The sequence below is a fragment of the Blennius ocellaris genome, assembly GCF_963422515.1.
Source record: "Blennius ocellaris genome assembly, chromosome: 12".
NCBI lineage: Eukaryota > Metazoa > Chordata > Actinopteri > Blenniiformes > Blenniidae > Blennius > Blennius ocellaris.
In genome coordinates, this window is record NC_137661.1 from 17,482,883 (window position 1) to 17,507,490 (window position 24,608).

The 24,608-nt window shown below is 43.9% G+C and overlaps 3 protein-coding genes across 4 annotated transcripts; 1 reads left to right on the forward strand and 2 right to left on the reverse strand.

The window, feature by feature from the left end:
* Positions 1–1,565: 1,565 nt before the first annotated feature.
* fam78bb (family with sequence similarity 78 member Bb) lies at positions 1,566–3,949 on the reverse strand (the record flags this gene model as incomplete). The annotated part of the gene is made up of 2 exons (XM_080506265.1): positions 1,566–2,088; positions 3,573–3,949. 2 exons carry the CDS (start codon positions 3,947–3,949, stop codon positions 1,566–1,568), a joined length of 900 nt encoding a protein of 299 aa, XP_080362391.1.
* Positions 3,950–6,315: 2,366 nt separating this feature from the next.
* Positions 6,316–10,481, forward strand: rex1bd (required for excision 1-B domain containing). The gene is made up of 5 exons (XM_080506866.1): positions 6,316–6,472; positions 6,703–6,785; positions 7,792–7,996; positions 9,078–9,166; positions 9,413–10,481. The coding sequence occupies exons 1-5, from the start codon at positions 6,401–6,403 to the stop codon at positions 9,483–9,485; spliced, it is 522 nt and encodes a 173-aa protein (XP_080362992.1). The 5' UTR covers positions 6,316–6,400; the 3' UTR covers positions 9,486–10,481.
* Positions 10,386–21,756, reverse strand: crlf1b (cytokine receptor-like factor 1b). Of its 2 annotated transcripts, none has more exons than XM_080506865.1 (8): positions 21,511–21,756; positions 18,385–18,663; positions 17,542–17,671; positions 17,262–17,434; positions 15,403–15,560; positions 13,730–13,898; positions 11,407–11,592; positions 10,386–10,518 (listed from the first exon to the last, which is right to left on the reverse strand). In XM_080506865.1, the coding sequence occupies exons 1-8, from the start codon at positions 21,572–21,574 to the stop codon at positions 10,502–10,504; spliced, it is 1,176 nt and encodes a 391-aa protein (XP_080362991.1). In that variant the 5' UTR covers positions 21,575–21,756; the 3' UTR covers positions 10,386–10,501. The 2 variants fall into 2 exon arrangements, with proteins under 2 accessions (XP_080362991.1, XP_080362990.1); XM_080506864.1 differs by having other exon boundaries at positions 10,396–10,518; positions 11,411–11,592.
* Between the last annotated feature and the right edge of the window lie 2,852 nt (positions 21,757–24,608).

The window sequence follows — 24,608 nt, forward strand, 5'->3', positions numbered from 1 at the left end:
AAGCGTCCCTCGCACATTCACTGAACCAAGATGGTTAAATTTGTCTTCAGAAGCATGTGACATTACTTGCGGTGAGCATGTTGACCTGGAGCAGTAAACTCCAACACCGTTCTGCTTCTTTCAACGACGTGGCATTTTTGAAAAGCTTTGATGACCGCTGACGAAAGTTAATTGACCTCCACTTAGTTGATGGACCAGGAAGAAAATAAATTAATTAATTAAAAAAAAAATCTCACTGACTGATCATTTAAAAGTAATTTATATACAGTTCATCTTCGCAGCGCGACACCACAAGAAGTTACTGCGAGGCTCTGTTTTTTTGTAAACTGAGTGATGTGATCCCTTGTATAGCCTGAGGGCCCCCTCACACACACCCCCCCCCCCCCCTTCCCACCTCCCCCCCTCTCTCTTCTTTTATTCTGAGAAGTTAAAGACATTTTGTCTCTTGTACGCCCTGAAGGCAGACACAATTGTTATATCTCACAATTTGAAATGAGCTCCGTTCTTCTCCCACCTCAGAGAACTTGATTTGACGGGACGCTGGGTAGAAAAATTCACGTTTCATTTTGGGAAGGCTGTCATCAGCACAGGCATCTCTGGCTTTGGAAAGGCAGGCAGGGAGGGAGAGGCTCTGCGGCGCCGCCGGACAGGCCGTTTGTGATTACAAATTAAAAAAAACAACTGAATAACGGATACGACTGAATCCGAGGTGCTGTCTTCCGTACCTCTTGACATTTGTCAAAGTAAAAGCGGCTCTGAGGATGCATGTAGGTTGAAGAATGTTTCGAAACGAGCACACGGTGTGTTGATGATCGTGGACGAGAGCCCCCGGCGTGTTTCGTCTGTGAGGCAGTCTGGTGTAACGCAGCAGCAGCGGCAGCAGCAAGCCTGGTCCAGACCCTGGGTCTCCGCTGGAGAAAAACATACAACCACATGCACGCGTGCCTGCACGGCCACGCTCACGTCGCCCGGCTTGGTCTTACGCTCGTGCCTCTCCATCACTGTGTGAACCGCCGAATCGTCTGACCAGGTCACGACCTCGACACCGAACACCTTTCCTCAGTTAAACTCCTACACAGCACTTTAGTATACAGTACAGAGCAGGCTATGTTTAGATCATCATTAAGGCTGAAAATCTTCTTTTTTTTGAAACTGTATTTAGGCTGGAACTCTTCCCTCTGGGCTTGAAGAGCTACACTACAGGTTCGTGTTAGATCCCAGCACTGATGGCGTTATATATATATATATATATATAATCTTTTTTTTTTTTTTTTTGCCAGAGATGCACAACACTTTGCTCACGTGTGTTGGGTACCAAACACACCCAAACCAGCACCAAACGCAGGAAGCTGGACACACTTTCTGGATCACCAAAAGGCATCGTTGGGGAATTAAGGCGTTTCGTCCCCCTTGGAGAGTTCACAACGAAAAAAAACTTGCAACTCCGATTTGTGCCGTTAACGGTAAATACTAAGTCTCAGCCAGAAGGCGGGTCTCTGTTTGTCTCCTTGAGTTTTCCATCCGGCCGAAGCGCGATACGTCCTCAGAGGACAGTCCCGGCAGCTCTACTTGGACGGTATGACGACGAGCGGAGGGCCCCTCCTCGGCCTCCACATCAGAACCTGCGCGTCGTTCGCGTTCGGCCTCCCCATGGCGTTGAGCGGTATGGGCTCCATGCGGGTCAGCACGCGCGGCTGGTCCTGGTGCACCCTGCCCACCAGCCTGGCCCGGGAGCCCAGCGGCAGGGAGGGCTCCACCGCGATGTCCACCCTCATCCTCCACTTGATGGTGTGGAGCAGGATCTTCTCCCTGGACGTGGTGTTGAGCGCCACCAGCCAGGTGGTGAAGCTCTGGTCCCGCTTGATGTTGGTCAGCAAGGGCGTGTTGGACTCGCTGACCGGCACGGCCCAGGTGACGCTGGGGTAGAAATTGTCGTTCATGCTGACGACGAAGCGCGACGGCTTGGAGGTGGGCCCCACGATGGTGACGGTTTCCGTGGTGTTTCCGTACCAGGGGTAGCTCACGCCGTCTGAGTCGCTGATGGCTCTCACCAGACCCTCCCGCAGCTGAGGCAGCTCCCAGCTCGACCTGCAGGCGGACAACAAGCATGAGACCCGAGGAACTGTAGATTTGAAATAAAATATCTCTTGACTGTCAGTCGCCTATTAACTATAAGGTTACATTTTTGCCGACGTCTGACCGGATCATTTTTGGACAACTTTGTGCGTTCTGAACCGAGGACAGACTTTAAGCTTATCCAAGAGTACCTTTCATACCCATTTTAAGGAAATGGGCAAAGACAATGCAAGGAAATCACTAGATTGAACAAACAAAAGAGTTTAACGACGGAGGAAGACGCTTGTCAACTGTGAGATTTGTTCAAAGACAAACTCAGTCATTTGTCATTTGTTTTGGAACTATTTCAAGTGCTCAACTAAAGATTGCATGTCTGTTTCAATGGTGACAGCAGACCCACATTTATGAAGATGGGACACAGGAACGGCAATTATAACGCAGTTACACTGATACTTAACACCTTGTCAAAACCACTACATTCAAAACTGTCTGACAACAATCTTAATGAAAATACAAAGCCTTGGAGTTCCACTTTTATAGCCTCAAGATTTATTCTTTTAAGAGCGATTTCTGCTCTCCGTGTAACTTTGTTTACAAAATAAGTTTGTCTGAGTGTTGACACATTTGAAAATGCTAAAGGAAAAGAAAAGTTTTTTATTAATTACTATTACTTACTTTTTTTTTTTTTACTTTTTACTAGTGCTAAGCACTTTACTACAGCTTGTACTTGAACACAAATGTTTTTTTGGTTTTTTTTATGTATCCAAGATGTTAAATATTGTGAGGCAAGCGAGATTTTAAATCTCCAGACACAAAACCAGGGCGAGCAGCTGTCTGAAGAGTGGATTATCTCTCTGTTGTGCTCACTGTTGTCATCTACTGTCCCCCTTATCCCCCCTCCATTTATCTGTGTTGGTCTTCATGCCACCACCCATAACCTCAACCCCAATCCCCTCTTCACTCTGACACCCACTCCCACCCTAAACACTTGCAGGACTAAACACCCCCCTCGGATAATCCTTCGAGATAATGCTGGGGTGGGTACCACACACACACACACACACACACACACACACACACACACACACACACACACACACACACACACACACACACACACACACACACACACACACACACACACACACACACACTTTTCAGTGTGACAGCAGCAACTATTGTTAAGCTCCTCTAATAGCAGCTTTTCTATTTGGGTGCCAGAGTCACAGGAACAGAATCTGTCGGTGGGCGTTTGAATGAAGGAGGCCGACCAGCACCGTTAACCTGCTGCGCGCGCCAACGCTCCTTCCGTGAGACTCAGCGTGGCGCGCGAGCCTGGACACGCTCTGTTGAGCGCACAGAGCGCGCACACGCATCCCGTGTTGCTTGATTTCTTGTAACCTGGTCACTGGGGGAGCAAACCAAAAAAAAGGGGAGCGGGGGGGGGGGGGGGGGGGGTTGGAAGGGGGCGCAGGTTACGAGCGGCGTGAACTCACATGCCGACGTCTCCGTACGTGTTGTAAAACTCCATCTGCGTGCACGCCTGAATCCAGCCCACCACCCACGTCTCGTTGCGCGGAATCGGGGGCATCAGAATCCGCGCCGACGCTTTGAAATAGGGCGTCTTGTACCGGAGCACTATGGGCGAGTTTTCCTCGATGACCGTCGGGCAGTGGTCGATGGTGGCGGACAGGTCGTACACCACGATGTTCTCGCGCTTGATGCGCGACTTGTTGCAGGCTATGCTCTGGATGCATCCCATGGCTGTGCAGGTGAAGGTGATGGTCAGGAGCAGCCAAGTGAGCCCGGCGGCTCTGGGGGACAGCGCCGCGGGCTGGAGCTCAACCAGGGTCAACCTTATGTGGCCGTGCATCAGATGACAATGTAAGGCAACCGTGGGTGCTACCACTCCGGGGGGGCCTCGAGTCAGAACAGCAGTAGTAAGGCTTCAGTGAGCAGGAGAAGGGGGGGGGGGGGGGGGGGTCAGGACAGGGCAGAGGATGGTCCCGGTTCCGCCCAGCCGGCGTGTGAGCGCATGAGCCGGCAGCAGAGTGGTTGCTCTGGAGGGGGTGGGGGGGTCACACCGTGCTCCAAACTCCCGACACAGGCAGAAACAACCCCGTGCAGGTTATTGACGAATCACATGTATTTCCCGATGCAGGTATGGCTGTACGTCTCCCCCCGACTCCAACCTGCATAGACCACCAGTCTTCGGGTGCAGCCTGGCCCGTCTGCGCTCCTGCCCGAAAGCTCTGATCCCGGTCTTCCTGCGCCGAGCATGTCATGTCACAAGAGGCGTCCGGGGGCGGTCGGGGGGCACCGGTGCTCCGGATGGGGGACCCGGTGGTCGGGTGGTGGCGGCGGCGGTGCTTGTTGATGCGGCACTGGGCATGTGGGGCTGCTGGTGCTGGTGCTGGTGCTGCCTAGAACCCGAGCGGCTGCGTTTTCAGAGCCCGTCATGCCTGTCGACTCGACGGGAGGGAGACACGGCGAGGCAAGCCCGAGCCCGTCGATCCGAGCGTCCGCGTACGGCCAGAAGCCGCTTCTTCCTTCGTCGCCCAGTCAGAAGTCGCCGGGGACGGGATGTTCCGTAGCAGAGCGAGCGAGCGAGCGAGCGATCTACGGATAATCCGATCGTGGGCGCATCGCGTCGGGCTGATGAAGTGACGGCAGCCGGCGAAATGAAATCCACTAAATGGAGCCATAAGTTGGGCATAGTACGCGGCGCGGCATCATCCCCCGGTTTTGGAAGCGAGCGGCCCCGGCGGAGTGTCGCTGTTCAGCCTGCGTGGTGCTGAAGAGGCTGGATGGACCAATGAGCGGCGGGGGGGAGACCGGAGGCGTGGGAGTGCCCGCGTCTGCACAGTAGTAGCTTTACGACCCCTTTTCCTCCATGTTGGAATAATGCTTTCTAATCCCACGAAACAGCAGGCAGATGATGGGCCGCCGAAGTCTCCAGCTGATGGGTCACGGTCTGATTCAGCAGAGGTGCAAATCTGGACCGCGGCCAGTTTCGACAGATGTTATTAAATGCAATGGTACACGATGGTTTAAATGGCAGTGCTTGTAAAGCGTCATCCAGCATAAGCTTATTTATTGCTTTAAAAAAAAAAAGTGATAGTACACCTTAAATTAATAAAAGAGTAAATAATAATTTGGTTTCGGTCTTAGTTGATCTATGTGGACTTAAAGGGTCATATGTAAGTTCATTTTTCACAATAGTTAATTTGTTGAAAGATTTTGCACGAAGGAAGAACCAACTTTTAGTAAAACCTATGGTTTTTGGTAGAAATTGAAATGATGAGATTGATAAATGTTCAATGTGTAAAGAATGTCTCCATCCACAAATCCCAGTCCAGTCAGGTTGAGTTATCAACAAAGCAGTTCAGAGTAGTTTTATCATGGCAGGGCACTTTTTTTTTTTTTTTTTTTTTTTAATTTGTCACATAAAGTAAACAGCATCTTCATCAATCTTATCAGCAGACTGAACAATAAAGTTCACTGAAATGCTGAGATGTCAGAGTGATGACTACAATACATTTGGACTTAATGAAAAACACTGAACCAACAGCAGCAGATGATATGTAAATTATAATAGATCTTACCAAAAGACAATAGATCATTTGTATTTAGAAAGGTTTTTATTTGGAAAGTCCTAATGAGAGTCAAACCAAGACAAAACACAGTTACAGTTATACAGCTCTGAACATCTAATGGGATAATAATGGTGAGATTGAACCAAATCTACCCTTATCTTTTTTTTTTACTGTTGTAATAGAGCATGCTATAAGGTACATTTTACAATTGTCCTTCATTTTCCTTCAGGTGCATCACAATTGCTCATTTGCTTTCTAACTTTTTCTGCTCAATCTATATTCTAAATAAACATCATTGGCACAATTTCATAAATTTTTTTATTACTTATTACTAATTTTAAAAGAAGCAAGATGTTTTGCATTTATTAATGTGTATTCGTCTTCATCTTCTGGCTGTTCCCACCTTCTCATATCCATATCCATGTTATTTATTATAATTATAAGAGCCAAAATTATATTTTTCTGCGAATACATTCTTGTTCAGAATTGCAAAAAAAAACCAACAAAAAAACAACAACAAGAAGCAAAAAAAAAAGCAAGAAAGAAATCTTGCAAGCAATACAAAAAAGCAGAAACATTTCAGTAACTACTTTTTCATAATAAAATTCCAAGGTGTTTTCGAATGAATCCTTTTATTTTGAAGACAACTGATTCACACGCAGCGTCACTTCCTGTAGCGTGAGCGTGGTGCTGAATCAGATGGTAGAGCAAAACAACGGCCTAACTTCATGAAATATCAAACATGTTCCCTTCTTAAAGCGATGAAACTCACCGACAGCGTCGCCGGGCAGACCGACATGGTGAGTGTTTGATGGTTCGAGTCCCAGAGCCTCGATGCCGAGGCTTTAACACGTGCTAGGCTAACAGGCTAAGTCAACAGCAGACTCTGAATCATGTCGGTAACTTCAGCTTGTAATTATTCTATGGAGGAGTTGAGATTTTCATTTAAGTTAGATTAATATGGCTATAATCTATGATGACTCAACCCGTTTGTGACTGTTATTATTGTTGTTCTCTCCCTCCCCTCCAGGTCCACACTGACTTTAAATCTGTCATCCAGAGGTTTTATCATCTTCAGTCTGAACGAGTAGAAACCTACCGGCTCTTTGAGGAGTAAGTTTGGAACCTAAACACTCACATCGTCGTGTTTAAACAATGCCCCGCGTGTACGAGAGAAGTAATGAAACAGAAACCTTGAGTAGATTTTGACAGATGACTGTTGGTCTCTAAATTTACAATATAATGCAAACGTGTTGTTATTATGATTTGAGCCAGTTTAACTTGGATATTAGATTTATCATATACAGTATAGGCTGAACTATAGAGCCGACTTCCTGATTACAGCTGCCTCCTTCTCTCTTAATGTCCCAGCGTTTGGGCCACCGTTGGGTCACGTGAGCAAAGGGTTTTCAGCCTTTGTGGTGATTTCACCATGATTCACACGAAGCCCCCCCCCCCCCCCCCGGAGTTCAGGGTGCTAGCGATGGTCTGCATCCCCCTGCACTGATGCTCCTGCAGTGCTTTTCTTGCCAGCAGCCTCTCAGTTATCATTACTCTTGGCAAGTTCTTTAGCAACCAGGCCCTCATTTCGCAGATGCAACCATTGGCATCTTTGTCCTTTTTTATTTAACTCTTTGCACTCACCTCGCGTCACTTTGATCCACTGAAGTCTGTGACGTTGTGAGGACGGCTTGTCCTGAGCACGCAGATTTCACTGCAACCCCATGCGGGAGACGTTGGACTGTGTGTTTAACTGCTTTCTCCTCTGCTGTCTTTAAAAAAAAAAAAAAAAAAAAAGACACATTGAAATTAAAGGTCCAAGATCCACTGAAGCTGTTGTGGATGGACTAAAACATTTATTAGAAGGATAAATCTAAGTCATTGGACCATCGCATGACAACATGCACACACATAATCCTCTTTGAGTTGTTCTTTTTTTTTTTTTATGTCTCCTGTCTGTCCTCTGTACAGTCACTTTCCCCCCTCCCGTTTTCAGGGTCACATCATTAAAGTACACATGCAAACGACTCTTTTAAATTCTACACCTCAAAGAGAATGTTTTTTTTTTCTTCTTTCGTTCTTGTTTGTCTTCTTGTTTTGGCTGCTGAATGCCTTCCAGGGGACACGAGGCCTACTTGAGGACGGGCCCTCAATATGACTTCGACCACTACCGACAGCTGGTCCATGAGATAACGCAGGCGTTCTGCGGCATCTCCAAGGAAGTGCTGGAGATTAAGGGGCGACTGCACCACGAGTTCGACCGGGCAGACCTCTCGGAGCACATCGACAAACTGCAGAGCAAAGAAAAGCAGAAACTGGAACTGGTAGGTGGAAACATTGATTCTGTGCCATCGAGGCCAACAAGAATGAGTAAAATATGTGACTTTTCCCATGTGCATGTACTGTGTGATGGTAAAAAAAAACAACAACAAAGAAATGAAGAGAAAAGTCCACTAAAATTCTGTATCTGATTCTCCAAAAATCTAAACCAAAAAAACCCAAAATTGTTCTATTCTTTTATTGGATTTCTCTGATAGTTGTTTAACTTATTTTTGGCCCTTTTCTTTTTTCTCATCTATGCTCAAAATAGGAAATCGCAAGACGTATTGCACTTTCAGTTAGAGTGCGTTTTGGAGGGGAATAATCTAATTGTTGTACAATTATTAGAAAAAAAAACACAAACACGAGGATTGAAAGTGTGGAAAGTGTTCTTGCTACTGCAACTGCCGCCCCCGTCCTTCCCCAACTTAGTATTTAATGAGCTAAACTCCTTTTGCCTAGGTTTTTAAATTTTATTTTCAGTGTAGAATACAGACAGTGCTGCCTTTAATCAGTGTCACAGCGTTTTAAAGCCCACATACTTCATCCCCCTCCGTCGTGTTCAACAATTCTACTCGTTCGCCACAAGGAGTCAGAGTTTGTCTGCAAAACATTTCACAGCTGTTATCCAGTTTAAAGCGGAGTTTATTAAACATTGTGTCAAATATCCTACGTTTTAAAACGTACAGTGATGGTGGATTTAATCTGTGTTGAGCTTCTGATGAGAGAAAGTTCAGGACCGAACCGTGGGCGCTATTTAGTCGGAACATAAATAATTTATGTCCGTTTATGTGGCTCTTCTGGAAGTCAAGAGATGTGAAATGTGTCCGTGATGACGGCTGGACGGAGTCGCACTGAGGTGTAAATGTAGCTGCCCACATTCCTGAACAGCTGGCCATGAAGAAGTGATGCTTTGCCCTTTTGTGTGAAGTTTTATAGGCCGCCATAATATTAACCATCTTTCTTCCAGTGATCGTCTAAAGTTCCTGTTATCCCCGGATTCATCCCCCCCCCCCTGTCTTTTCGTTTGTCCCTCTGCATGATGTGTGGTTTGCATAAATCTTATGTGAAGTACCCTCTCCGCAGACGGCCCAGCTGCAGCTGGCCAGGCAGCAGGCCCAGGATCACCCGGAGGACGAGGAGTGTCAAGAAAAGATTCAGGAGATCAAGCACGAGTAAGAGCAGCTATTACCGCTAACCGCGCTCACTGCTTTTGCTCCCCCCCCCCCCCGACCCCCCCCTCTGACCCGCTCGCTCGTCCACTTGCTTCCCAACCTGCCGCCGGCAGCGAAACCGCCTCTTAATTTCACTGCCCGTCATTCAAATACCAGCAAACTTTTGGTTTCCGTGCGCCGGAAAACCTTAAAGGAAGCGCCGCAGCCCGCAATTAAAACGTGTCTTGTGTTCTTCCCCACGTCTAGAATCATCAAGAACAAAGAGGCCCTGAGCGAGATCATGCAGGATTTTAAATATGATTCAGAGGAGAGTGATTGACGGTGGAATTCCCGGGGGGGTTCCGCTCCAGGCCGCTCACATCAGCAGACAGCAGAGCTGACAGGTCGACTCTGTATGCTGCAACTTCCATCTTGGACTCCTCCTCAGCTGCACTTATTGATCTCCCCCCCGGCCCCGCCCTGCTCCATGCTGCAGTCTCATTCCCACCCATGGGGGGGGGGGGCTTTTACATTCTTGGCCTGATGTGTTTCTGTCTGTACTCATGTGTTGGTGTTATTGCCTGAATCAACACAAAAAGAGAGAAAATACTCTGCTTACGTTGGATTGAACTGTTTGAAAAGAAAAAGTTGAAAAGCTTGAGACTTTCGTCCAATGGTCTTTGTTTACTGGATAACATGTATGATTAAATAAAAATAAAACATTTAAACAAATACATTTGTTTTTGAATAATTGACCTTTACATTATACACAGTATGAGACGATAAGTTAGACGTAACATCCCCTTAAATAGTCAGTATACAAAAATATAAGCAATTAACAGTGTTGTACAAAGATTTGGCTAGATACAGAACAGTATGTACATTTCTATTAAAAAGCTAAAACTCCCGTGAGATCAAATGGCCTCTTGATCGATGATTTGACTTTTTATCTTTACATTAACAATTCCTCAATGTCCGGTCTGTTTGAACCGATGTATTATTAATAGAGATAATGAGCCTAAAAATAACGTCACTTAATTTTCTTTGATTTTCAAGTGTTTGTCTTAAGATTAAAAAAAGACTGTCATTCCTAGAATAAATCGGGCGTTACAATACACCTGAATATTCTATGTTATTGCAAATACATCTAAGAAATGGATCGACTATGGAAAAGGAGGGGGGGGTTATTGTCTTGTTTGAGTTATCTCCCACTCGGGCTCCTTAAACTCCAGCCACTGCAGTGTCCCTCAGGCGGGGACTTGGACCTCTCGCACAGCTGGGACTCTCCGGACCACTTATCCCCGATGCTGTTCTTGAATTAAACACCACAGCCGTGCCGAGTGCTTCAGCTATGAGTTATCGTCTTGTCGTATCTGAAAAGACAAAAGCAGATGGTTTGTACTGGGGTAATTCAGCAAGAGTAAAAAAAAAAAAAAAAGACTGTTATCTCCAGTAATCACAATCACTCTGTCTGGCTGCCACTTTTCTCTCCCCCCCAAACTCCCTGCTGTCTCTCTCTTTTTACATCATCTCTTTGTTATTCTGCGGAGCTCTGAGACTCCAGCTTCCTTTCTCGCAGGGTAATCAATGGCAACCTGTCACACTGTGAAACAAGACATTATTCAGGCAGCAGCTTACGCCCTATAATGCACAACAACGACAAAAAAAAAAAAAAGAGTCCGTAGACTGCTCGGCTAATCGAGTCGAGTTGGGCGAAAGGGTTTCTGTGAGTTCCGAGGACTGAGCTGCAGAAGGATGCGGCTGAAGGGTCTGAACTCTTCACACAGTCACATGAACACACGAGGATCCTGATGCCGTTTCGTGCCATCGGGGCCCCCTCGAGTTAAGTTTAGTGAAATGGGATCCTCACGCCAAGACCAAACAAAACACAAAAGGAACACATTATGGCGGGCTGTTAATTGCATTTATATGTTCATTTTTCTTTGTTGTGGTCATCAGCTGAGGATCAGAAGTCCACTCATTAAAATATGTAATAAAACCCGAGTGCTTGACTGAGAGCATATCTACTTTTATGTCTCCCCACTTCTGTGCCTGTAAAGTCGAAACCGCATTTCACCTGATCATAAAGTCCAGACTGGAACTTTTCAAGAGGGCGATCCCTCCCCCCCCCGCTTGTGTTTTGTGAAAATGCTGACCATATGCCTGACGAAGGCAGGGTCAGGAATTCAGCTCGGGACACGGATGCAGCGCGGCAGAGGCGACCGAGAAGAAGAAGATGTAGAGAGACAGATTCTGCTTACCTACCTGGTTGCGCACCCTCTGCGACTTCTGCAGCCACACCCTCCACTGATCGTACAGCTTGATGGACATGCCGCTGCAGCCGTACGCATGCTTGCGAACCCATCCGAAGAACTGCTTGAGTTCCCGCCGCAGGGTGGAGTTCTGCTCGCCGGGCTTCGGATCACATGAGCCGGTCTGCAGCCGCTCTGGGGGAAGGAAAGCGGGGGGGAGGAGGGGCGAGATGACCGGAAGAGAGAGAGAGCGAGAGAGAGGGAGACGGTGAAGGAAGTAAGGGATGAGAAGGCAGCATCAAGGTTATAATCAGGGCTCAGACTGCTGTTTGATGCATGAGCTGCTGTTTGACGCTGGTGTCAAATTAAATGTTTGATATTTGAACTTTACACTAAAACACACTAAAGTATATGAGTGCAATACATAAAGCAGAAACACACAAATCTGATAATGTGTGAGAGGAAGTAGAAACTCTAGAAACATAACTTTGGAAATGAATATGTCATTTTTATATGTATATATGCAATAAATCGTCTGCTGATAAGTTTTGGAGAATGCTCATCAGAAGATGGTGGCTGCTTTGTGTTGATGCAGCGTTATATTAAACGACACACTGATGAAACTGCACTAAAATGAAATGATGTTAAATCTAAGGAAAACTACCAATAACCAATGTTTTGAGTTCACGTATCTGCAGATTTTCAAGATCAGCGTTATCAACATTTCACACAGTCATTTTCACATTACAGTACTAACAATCGTGTGGTGATGAGCAGAAAATATTGAATATAAATAAGATAAGCATCCTATTTACTTAGTGTGTAAGCATGACAATTCAAAGTATTGACGTTAAAGAACATCTCAGCAAGACTGTAAACTAATGTACTGGTACATTACAAAAGATAAAAACATTTTTATGGATGAATGGGGCTCACATTATTCTTGATTAACCTAAAATTGAGTTTTCCACCAAACAACACTAACATATTCAAGATGGAACAAGTCTGAATACTTCTGAATATAGAACATCATGTTCTTCAGTGAACATTTATCATGGAAAAATAGTACTACTAATAATAATAAAACAAAAAAAAAAAGCACTGCTACAGTTTTCCTATGAAGAGATGTTTCTTGTTTAATGTCCTAAACTGAAGGAGTGACAGACCGTACCGGTGTTTGACTTAGTCGGGGAAATGTTGTCTGCCACAATCAATTCTTTATGGCAAACAACAGAGCTCGATAACGACTTCCTCCCTCTGGGAAGTAAATACCACATAACCTATGTAACTCATTATCTGCTCCCAAACCTGCTTCCACTCAAGCTTTATAGGTCCTGTGTGTGTGCCACGGACTGACAACCGGCTTTTTAACTTGATCAATCTTTGAAGCACACGACAAAAATCTATCAAATGCCCCCCCCACCCCTTTCACCCCCTCTTTGCAGTTCCCTTTAATCCTCTGCTGGGAGATCTCTATCAAGGTATCAAGCTTATTGAAGCCTATTGATGTTTAGTTTCTTCTGGGTCACATGCGGTTCGGATCTTCTTGTTCAGGATGTGGAATCAAGGGATAAGAACATTGTTTTTCTGGCCTTAATTGGCATTGAAAGGTTGATTATTAGGAAGAAACGAATGGTCAAGATTTATGGGCACCACAAATGTTTGGGAAACATTTAAAGACCATTAAACTCATGAGGCAGTCGAGCAGAGGAAGGACGTGGGCTGGAGTTTTAACTGTTCGGTGAGTTTATTTCTGCCAGTTTGTGAAGCTCGGATAAATAAAATGAATGCCATCGGTCGCATTTGCCTGAAAAGTTAAACCACGGAATGTCTAATGGTAAAAATCTGTTTGGTGCATCTCAGTGTCACATCTTGCAAACATTATATCATCAACAAATGATCTAACTTCATCTTTATCGTTTGTTTTGTTTGTTTGTTTGTTTGTTTGTGAACTTCTGTGTTACTGTGGCCGTCATCAGCCAAAGAAAAGCAGAGAAACTCCTCTGTGAATGAAGGGAGACCCCTGACACCCCTTCAACTTAGTTAGGGGGGGGTTGATTAGTTTTAATGAATGATATTTAATAATAATAATTAGTCAACGGAAATACTGCGGTCCCAGTAACGTAACGTGATCTAGCAGAGGAAAAAGAATTGAGACTGTGTAAGCCATGGGCATCGGGGCTCAGAGTCGTATAGCGTTGCCAGATAAGTCATGCTGGACACGTTTTCCCAACTCCCACGTCCAGTAAACTGCCCAGCTGCCTCGCTCCGTGTCCCTGCTCGTATATGTGTGTGCTCATGTTGTGAAGCGTGTGTGTATATATATACGTACCGCTGCCTGGTGTGGAGGCAGCAGTCGGGTGGCTCCATTCACTCCAGATGCCCGGCTTCCTGGAGCCAAAGATGCCCACCGGGTTGCACCTCACCTCGACAAAGTAGACAGTCCCGGGCTGAAGGCCGGCCAGGCGGCATGACGTCAGATTACCCACGTCGTCCACCACCTGGAAGAGGGAGAAGATTGAGACGGAGGGTGTGAAAAATAGAGACGCAGAGGTCCACTTTTTGAAAATGTGATATTTTTGGCAAAGAGGGGAAATAAAATCAGTGAATGCAACATGGGAATCCTATTTTAAACTGTTGGAAGCACCATTACTGTAGCATACATGTACACTAAATACAAAGTGGACCAATCATAAGACATAAGAGTAAAACTGTGACCTCATATAGGTTGTTTCGGGGGATCTGAGTCGCAGTGAAACGACTGGAGCAGCTAACAGTTGTGGCATCCATAATGAAGTTGACAGAAGTCAATAAAGAAGGGAGGATAATTAATGGTTTAATGGCATAACTTGCTGTTACTCTCTCAAAAGAGTCCTTCTAAAATGAAAGGTTTAGAGTGGCTTTAAGGGGTGGTACTAACACTGCCAACACAGTTTTACCAAAACCTCGATTGATGTTGATGTGAAGTTTGTAAACGACTGCTATGGAAACAACACGTTATTCAAAGACAATATTTTGTTGACATAATAAAAAAAATTTTTTTTTAAATGACACCAATCTATCAGTGGATCTGGGAGCGAGGTACACAGTTGTTTTAGTATTTCAAAGATCGTGGTCGCGTGATTTCAAGCATTTAACTTGTACGGTGGGGCTTCTGATAAATACACCCTTCAAGCTTCTATGCAATTATATCCATCATCCGATAAATACTAAAGTTATTCTGTCGCATGACATTTAGCATCGACCTTTAGTCAGTAGCATCTGACTTAATGTTGCAACAGATGGCATGTCCTCCACGGAGCCCTGATCTCATGAGTCTGTCTGGAATAACACGAAGAGACTGGACACTGTTATTAAATCCACTAATGAAGAATGAACGACCGATCTGCCTCACACCTTAAAAAAAAAAAGTCAGCTAATGCAACGACCGATCTGGTTCTGATTTACAGGCAAAGCCCATTAAAGAAATTGTTTTAAAAATCAGCCTGGTTTTATTTTTAGTGCCTAAATCTTTTTTGTGCTGTTTTGTATAAATATGTTTCTGCAGCACACATTAAAAGGATATTTTCTAATCACTTTCTCCAGCTTTGTTCTGCTTTCATCTCGGGTGTAGTCTGGATACTAATGGCTTCAAGTGCATTTAAATATTATTTGCTTAATGTCATTCAATAGAAAAGCCTGAATTCAAAGAAGTGCCCTGTGTATGTACACGTCGGAGAAATAATAAGAAGCTTTCGCTGGGAAACATCAAAGAAACAGTGTGAAAGAGTAACAGTTTCTAAAAGCTCCACTTCTGCACTTTTGGATCAAAGCCTGGCTCTTAAATTTTCCAGCTGCTCGTAGCAGTTCCGTTTTTTTTTTTTTTTTTTTATGCAAGATTTGCTTTATAACGAAGGTAGAATCTAAAAGTGGGAGATGCAACGGGAGAAACTTTTCGTTCATTGGATTAAAACATTTCAGCCACTGAAGTCACAGCAGGTTTGTGTGTGTGAACGTGTGAACCACCTTCCAGTCGGCGCTGTCCTCCAGCCTGTAGCGTATCTGATATTTGGCCTTAAACAGAATGTCCTTGAGCTCGGGGGGGCCGGCCCAGCGGACCGTCAGCTGGTCCTCCAGGTCGCCGACACGACTCACCTGCACGTTGGCGGGCGGGTCGGTGGTCACTGCGCGGACAAGGACGAGGGTTAAGCAGATTCACCGTACACATAGTGAAGATAGATGAGGCCGGGAGCTTTCTAAATACAGCAGCATGTGGTGTGAGTCATGAAACAACAGAGACGTGGTTTCTTTTTACACAAACAATACATTTTTCTACGTTTTTGAAAAAAATAAAATAAAACCGGAAAACCTTTGACGCTGTAAAGCAAAGTGGCAGGCATGTAAATGGATTCGACTCACAGGGAGACACAGGCAGCGAGTGGCTGTCATGCAAGTCGTTCAACCTCCATCGAGTAAGACTACTTTTTTTCCCCACAGTTATCTATTTTCCACACCATGTCCGAAGCATTTCAGAAATTCGTGAAAATGTCAGTTTTCATCATATTCTTCAAGGATTAGACATTTGTTTATACTGACTGACGCTCCGCAGAGGATGCTGCAGTCGCTGTTGCCTGTGATGTAATCCTGGGAGGCTGCGGCTTGATAATGCTCACAATAGACGGAGCGAGCGAATTCCCCATTAACTGGCTGTATGATTTTATTCTCTTATTAGTCCACTGTGGCTTGAAAAGTTTGCTGCTATTTTGTTATTGTGTTCTGATTAACTTAACAAAAAAGAGGCATTTCTTTTCTTTTATTATTTTATTCCAGGGACTTAAAGTTATTTTTGTGCCGTCATTATGTCAAAGACAGATTATTATAGGCATGATAAGGCATGTTAAACAGTTATCTGAGTAATAATAAAATGATCGACCCTGACTGAACAGTGGATGGATGAATGTATTCATAGTCCTGAGAAATAAAAAGTTTGACTTGGCTTTGTGGGTCGTCCAGTTGGCTGGTAGGCATTAGATCGGACCGGGCTGTACTCTCTGGGAGAGGATGTTGTACCCTCTGCTGGCGCTAAATAAAACATTTACCTGCTGCAATAAAGCAACTCAAGTGCTATAAAGACAGAGGGGAAGATAAAGAGGACAACAGCATAAAAGAAAGTCAGGAAACTTATTAAAAGTCCCGTTTAAGTGCTTCCTGTTTGTGTGACTGCATCGTTTGCTGCCTCCACTGGCATTGTGCGTAGCGGTTCGCTCGCCGACGTACGTTACTTGTTCAGCGTGAAACCAAAGAGCAAAGCAGAGCTCACTCAAATGTTCTCAGAGCCTCTTGTTTCTGCTGTAATAGCAGAGCAGTTCATCATACATATGGCATCAATCCTCCTCCTCCGTCTCCACCGACCCACTCCAAGCCTCAGAATTATCTCTCCCTCAGTGAGGATAAATCCAAAAGAGAAGATGTTCTCGCACACATACAACAAAACACTGCTTTCGAAACCTGCTCTTCACTGGAAGCCGTGAGACTTTTTTGTGTCTTCCAGGAGAATTGGACAAATTACAAGAAGGTGTCTGATACGGCAACTTAAAAGTGGAGATACGTGTGAAGTCATTACCTGAAAGTCATCTGTTATGTGCTTACATTTTTACAACTAAGTAATTTCTTTTCGCCTGAACCCACAGCGTTGGATGTTTTTGGACGGGGTCAATCATAAAAATTAAATGACCCTTTATTCTGCCACGAGCACAGCAAATGTAAAACAGAAGAGAACAACACACCCAAAAAAACCAAAAAAACAAGATAGACTAGAGAAATGTAAATGAACATATTAGGTGAAAATAGTAATGCGAATTGACAGACAAGCTTCCGTCACTCACCTACATCAAGGATGTCCAGGGTGGTGATGTCAGACGTAGCTGAGCCCAGCTGATTGGTCGCCTCAACCCAGATTTCATACGGCGTGAAGAGTGCAATATTGTGGGGAATGTAGCAGGAGTAACGTTGGTTCCCCGTGCCATAGTCTTCACACTCCTTCTCTCTCTCGTGCCACCTGAAAATAAACACATTAAACCAAATAAACTGGGGTTTGCTTCCCAGAAAGGCGGATTTCATTTTTTGCTAATCTACCTGCAGAATGCTGGGCGGGGTGACGCTCACCTCAGTTTGTACTTCAAGGTGTATTTGGTCTGGATGTGGGTCTCGCCCGACCCACCCAGGCTCCACTTGCAACTCAAGTCCTTTGTGTTGCGTGACCAGCATGTCAGATTGACGGGCTTTTCAGGAGGCACTGGACAGGACGAAAAGAAAACATGTGAAGTAACACAAAACAGAGTGAGTCCAAATAGATTTACACTCACTGAGAGCTGTGAAGAAGGAGTGAGAACATGTGACCTCACCTCTGCTCTTCTGGGGTTTATATAATGAAACACCAGGATTCTTTTTTTTTTTTAAACATAAGCTACTGTAACTATTTTAAAAAATGTGTTACAATTTTGTCCAAAACAAGCTCAGCTTTTGGAAGGTTACAACGTGCACACTCAATGATTTTACTTATTAATATTGTTGATTGAATACGATCACTCAAATTCTAAATAAACCAATGTCAATCTTCATTTTATGTGCCCATTTCGAACATTAAACCCATGAAAGAAATATAACTGCCTTTTCCACATTTGTGATGTCTGTCAAATTTTAGGGAAATTCACATACCAGGTAAAATACATTAATCCTTAAATAAAAGAGACACAAATAATGTTGAACTTATATATTTTAGGAATATTTTCCAAACAAATTAGCAGTCTATTGCCAGATATTAAAAATAAAAGTGTAATAAAATAGGTTTTTCACACAAATTAAGCAATTATTTGTAGGTCTGTCATTTGAAAAGCCTTCCAAACCCAAGAAGGTCGCTACTCTCATCCTATAAACCAGGATAAAATCACACATCCCAAAACGCTTTTGAAAAAAAAAAGAAAGAAAGAAAAAACCCCCTCCACTTACGGCCCACGTAGAGACAAGAACCGGCCAGGACCCGTCCATCTCCTCCGTGACACACCAGGTTGTCTCCAGACTGCTGCTGCGAGCCGTTGAGGCTGCGCAGGGAGACGCTCAGGACACCGGAGGACACGACGCTGTAGGCGCTGCTGGGAAGACGAGCCCCGTTCAACGTCCAGTACAGGGAGCCGGCGTGAAGGCCGAGCTCGGGGCTCAGCGTGCATGTGGCTGTCAGGTTGGAGCCAATAAGCTTGACGGGATCCTGAGGGGAGATGACTGCTACATCTGGACCGCGGAGAAACACACACACACACACACACACACACAGATTAAAGATTATAAGCCAATGAACCAGAGGTGTCTCATGCACTCCAGGGTGATCTTCACTGGCCCCGTAGAATTATTGCAGAATAACTTATAAGTTGACGCTACAAGGATTTCCCATAAATTTTAAGAACATTAGGAAACCGTCTACATTTAACTGAATATCTTCACACAAAACCTGAACCAGTTGGAATTTGGAGAGAAAATGAAGGCAGTTTTAACGTCATACCATTTTCAACAATTACTCTGAACTCAAAATAGAGTGAATTGTCCAAAACCGTGTCCTCCAATTACAGCTCAAATTTTTTTTATCTTTGAATTGTGTTGCACCCCAAATTTTAACAAATGACTTTTAGCTTTTGTTGTACATTAAGGCTGTAGGACCCCTATCTGCCAGTGTTTGTCTTCGACTAACGCTTTTCAGGGCACATGATTCCTGCAGCCTTCAGCACAGTACGGCTTTAATGCTAATGCTTCTTTGCACTATACGGTAATAAACTCCCACCGGTGCTTCACTGATGTCTCAGCACATGAAAAAGCGATTTTTTTTTTACAGTTTGCATGGTCAGTTCTCTGGTCAGACTAGGCCCTCTCTCTGGTGGGCAGGTTTTTTTTCAGCCCTTGGGCCAAATCATTGACGCCCATGATATAAATCAAGTGAATTAACCAGCATTAACAAAATTCTCTCTAAAAAAAAAAAAAAATGCCAGCATGCCTATAATTTAGATTTTCTGAAGTAACAACAAACATCTGTTTGTGGGCTCGTGTTTCTGACCCGTTTGATTTGTTTCTGCACTGGAATCGACTCACGAGAAGTTGTAGCATTTCTGACAAGAAATCGTACAAATCCAAATTTCTGGCCCGAGAAAATCTATTTGTGTGTGTGTGTGTACGTGCATGCATGCGTACGTGCGTGCGTGTGTACACTGCACCACAACAGAGCAGCAGCAGCTCAGCACATATTTATGACCCAGTAATGAAGTGGATTTATGGAGCCTCAGTGGGCTCACTCACAAAGGTCACCCCGGTTCTGGCTGTAAAAATCCTTGAATGCTTTTCCATACCGTGACCCCTTCTGCGGCAGAAAGTTTGCCCCGATGATTGATTCCCATGGGAAACCCCTCCTCACCGTGTGTTTCAATGTTACCACTGGCCTTCCTCTTTACAGATACGCGAGTTAACATGTAGACTTGTATTAACCGTGCAGCAGGTGGGCCGATGAATAAACTCTCTAACATATGCGCCACGACACCTTTTCTAGCTTCCGAGGATAAATCAGTGACGACATGACAGAGGTTTCACCTTTGGGCCTCAGATATCATGTTAATTACAAATATAATCAATAATATGCATTACTCATGTTTTTCCCTGCGACACATAAAATAGCTTATTTCTTCATGTTGTGATAAAACAAAATTCTGCACACTGATGATTTCACGTCTCCTTCATGCAACAGCACTGATGAACTATTTCAGTTCATTGGCTGCATCACCACCACGTCTAATAGAGCTTCTTTTCAGCCTAATCCAGCAGTTGGCACAAAGTCGCCCCTAATGACTGCATGTTGGATTATTTTGATAGAAAATGTTCCAATTAGAATATAATTAGCTGAGAAAGCTTTAAATATAATAATAATAATAATAATAATAATAATAATAATAATAATAAAAATTATGTTTTGAAGATTGTAAATTGGCTGCAGTCTAATGTAATCACATCAAAACAGAAAGTAAGAATCCCCAAATGAATTGTGTTATAATGCCTGAGCTGAGATCGTGCACAAACACACACACCGTCATGAGAGGTAAGTTGTCCATTTCATATTTTGCTATTCCCTGATTATCATCATCAACTTCCAAAAGGATGTGCTTTAACAAAACCACAATCATAAAGCAATAAATTAAACACTGAGATAAACAGAACAATTAAAAGGTAAATAAATACATATATAACTGCCATCCTGACAAACTGCTTGGAGGTCGAAGGTATACCAAGATTTGTATGAACACTACGGGTTTAATTGAACACAAATTAAAATTCCATAGTTTGAAATAATGAAACACAGAGTACTTTTCTGAGTACTCTTCTCAACTACTACAAGTTTCAGTTACATTGCATCTACATGTAATTTGCATTTTCAGTAGCAGGCATTAATTCCAAGTTAATGTCTGCAACACAAAACACATTTCTCAGACAGTTTTTCTTTCTTTAAAAAGAAGAAAAGCCAATGCAAATCCAGATGAAGTTTAAATTAAAACATGTGTTAACACAATAGTAAAACAAACATGTCACTTAATAACAGTGATTTCAATACTTGTATTCCACTCCTGCGAGATACTAATTGTAATTATTCAGTACTACAAGGTACAAAATATTCCATGTGAGCATGTTGATTTAATAAATGACATTTGAGACAAACACTGTTAAAATCACAACCTGGACCTCCCCAGACACTGTGGATTCAGTTGAAAGATCAAAGTATCTCTATTTTTTTTAACGCGAAGCTGCTTGTGTTTGGTTTATCTCCATTAGTTTGTTGCATCATACAGACAGACAGTTCCCAACTTGACACTTTGCACCTCCAGTACACCCATTCATACAGATTTGTGATTACTTATACTTTTTTGGGTTGTGAATATTATTATTATTATTATTATTACAGTTTCATAATTTATTAATTCCAACCATAAACTAGTTCAGTGGGTTTAATGCCATGTTCTCCAGGACAACAAACTTGCACCTCCCATCTTCTCCCAGCCGTCAAGCGGCTGAGGTTCCAGTCTGCCTGCTGGCTTCGGTGGTACTTACGCGTCGAGGAGGAGAAGAGCGCATATGGAAGCAGAAGAAGGAGCAGGAACATGAGGGGACTCATGCTTCTATGAGCTGCGATTCTGCTGTTGTTTTCTCCTCCCCTTCCTTTTTTTTCTCTCTCTTCTTTCCTGCCCGTTCCGTAGGTTTTTTTTTTTTCTCCCCCAAGTCCCCCTTCCAAAACAAGAAGGAGAGAGTTAAAGTTGAGGGTTGGTACAGGAACTCGTGCAGCTCCTCTTGTCCCAGTGGCTGCAGCTTCAGTGAAAGTGAGTGAAGGAGCCGGAGAGACAGAACGCAGACAGGCGCTGGAAACACTCAGGGCTTTTCCCCCTTCAACCTCCCGTCTCTTTCCGCAGCTCCCAACAAGATTCAGGTCCGCACTCTGTGTTTGCTCCTCCCTTGTTTTTTCCCCCCACAGGCACAAAGTCATTAGTGCTCCTCAGCAGGTCGCCTCCCGGACACACCCGCAACACACCCACACACCCACAGCCAGCACACAAACACAACTGCAACTTTCTTTCTTTTTTTTTTTTCTTTCCCCTTTTTCTTTTCCCTCATATCATCTGGAGCCCGCTTCTCTAGGTGAGACATAGTATATTAGCTGCAACATTTTGTCCTAGAATAGAACTGCATTAATCTTTTGCAGGAAATTGATTTATTGTTAAAGATTCTTTATGTAAAAATATTACAGTGGTGATGCCACTTTTGTGCGTTCAGTGGCAGTAGTGAGTCACTAAGAAGTGAATTCCTGTTAGAATTTCAGGAGTTTGATTTTTTTTTATTAGTCGCCCAGATTGACGTCACTCTTTCAGACTAAAGTCCTATTTAAAAAAAAAAAAGACACTTTCAGTTCATTGAGCAGGTCGACCTTTCAACCTGCCGACATTTTCCTCAGCTTAACAAAGGCAAAACGGATGTCGTGGTTTTTGGAGGGAAAGAGGAGAGATTCATTTTTAAATGCTCTTCTTCGGTCTGTAAGGTTGAAAATCAGCGACAGAGTCGGAAGTCTTGGTGTGATGGTGTGGGAGGGTGTCATGGACTCTGTCCCGAGTCTGACCAGTCGCATTAGAATAATCACGGAGACAGCTGAAGAAATAAAAGACTGACGTCTCAGTGGGATTTATAGAAGTTAATCCTTGCGATTCGAAACACTGCTGCTTGAGTCCTGACAAACACCACTAAAGTGGACCACATCTGTCCAAATCCTGGGTCTTTGCACTTCCTGTCATACAAAATTTACTGCTGATCCACAAATATCTGAATGGTTTGGGAATCTGAATACGTCTTCTATTGTTAGGAGCCTTTCAGATCTCTCAGGACGTCTGATCAAACCTGCTTCCTGTCCAGAGACACAACCACACATGTAAACGCTGCTTTTAGTTTGTATTTGTAAACTGCAGGCCAACTCCACTCTGGGTTCATTTAAAACCAGACTTAAGATCTTTTCTGTTTCCTGCTGCCTCTCAGTCAGACAGAATGTGTTGCGCTGTATCTTTAACTCTTGTACCTTTAAGCTGTTATGCTCCCTGTACTATGTTTTGTTGTACATATGCACCTTTTTCTTGGTTTTATTCAATGTTTCATCGTCAACTGTACATGTCTATTACTGCTGCTAAAATGTGCTATACAAAGAAGGCTTGCCTTGCCTTCCCAGAGCTCAAACCTTTATTGTGTTTATGAGTTACTATGTATTTTGCTCGTAGGATTTAGATCAGACTCGATGCTGGATTTACATCAGACTATATTGTGATGTAAACCTATAGATATTGCAACATCTATTGCTGTTGCAGCCCAATGGGACTAAAATGGGGGCATTCTGCTCCGCTGGCCCAAACGTCACTATGTCTACGTCATTTCAACTAAACAATCTTCAAACACTCACATTGCTCGTCCTCTCAGCGTGCCTGAGAGCAATGTTGCTGATGGATGATGTCACGTAATACTAGCCGGGTATCGGGGGAGCTGTCACAAGAACAAATACTCCGTGCAGTATCAGACCCGATACCCGATACTGACACTGGTATTGGTGCATTCCTAAAAAAAAAACAATCTTGGCTGGGATGCTGCTGCTCTGCTAAGCAACTTGATGGCTTCAGCAGCCAAATATGTAGTACAACATATTGTCAATAGGTTTAGTTGTGTTTGTTTATTTATTTTGGACAATTTTTTTGCACAGTTTTCTTTTGTTCTGTGATTGTTTTACCCATACCGTGACCATTTTTTGTGAAATTGATTCTTAACTGTAAGTTGATCATGGGGTACTGGTGCTGCTGCAGCATAAAGCTCTCTGGTCTAGATATTCCTATACTCCCACGCTTTGCCTCCTCTTTTCTTTGATGTGTTGAACAAAGTCTGAGCTATAAATCAAAGCTTTCTGTTTACATAGTAGTCTATAGTCCTACCATCTATAGTCACGAGCTTTGATCATGACCAAAATAATTAGATTGCAGATACAAGTAGCTGAAATTAGCTTCCTCTGCAAGGTGAAGCCTCAGTCTCCACGATACAGTGAGGAGTTCAACCATCTGGGAGAGCCTCAAAGTGAAGCTACTGCCCCATTAGAGGTTCCCCAGGCATGTCCCTCTGGGGGGGGGGGGGGGAGGCCTCTGAGGTCGGCCCAGGACCCACTCGAAAAATCATATCTCTGATTTAGTCTGGAGTATCCCTCAGAAGAAGTGGAGGAAGTCGAAGGGGGAAGGAATGTTCCGCTCTCCAGAATTAGAAAAAGAAGAGGGAAAGATCGATGATGGATGGATGAATGGAAGGAGTCAAGTACATTACCTGTTATCACATTATTCTCAACCTTTCATTTTCATTTTCATGAAATACAGAAAGTAACTTCCTGTTTACATCCAGGTCATACTTGAAACTTTGATGGCGGATAAAATGATAATGTTCCCTCAAACGACCGCTCTCGGCCTGCCCAGTGCAGGACATCTGTCACTCCCCTTTATTAACTGCAACACTTTTTCTTTTTCCTTTTTTTATAATGAATGCATTAGTGCCACATTATGCACTGCAGTCAAGGCTGCTCTGCAGGCTGTGTCTGCGCGTGCTTGAGTTGGAGACCTGCGCGTGCGTGATGGTGATGATGCTGG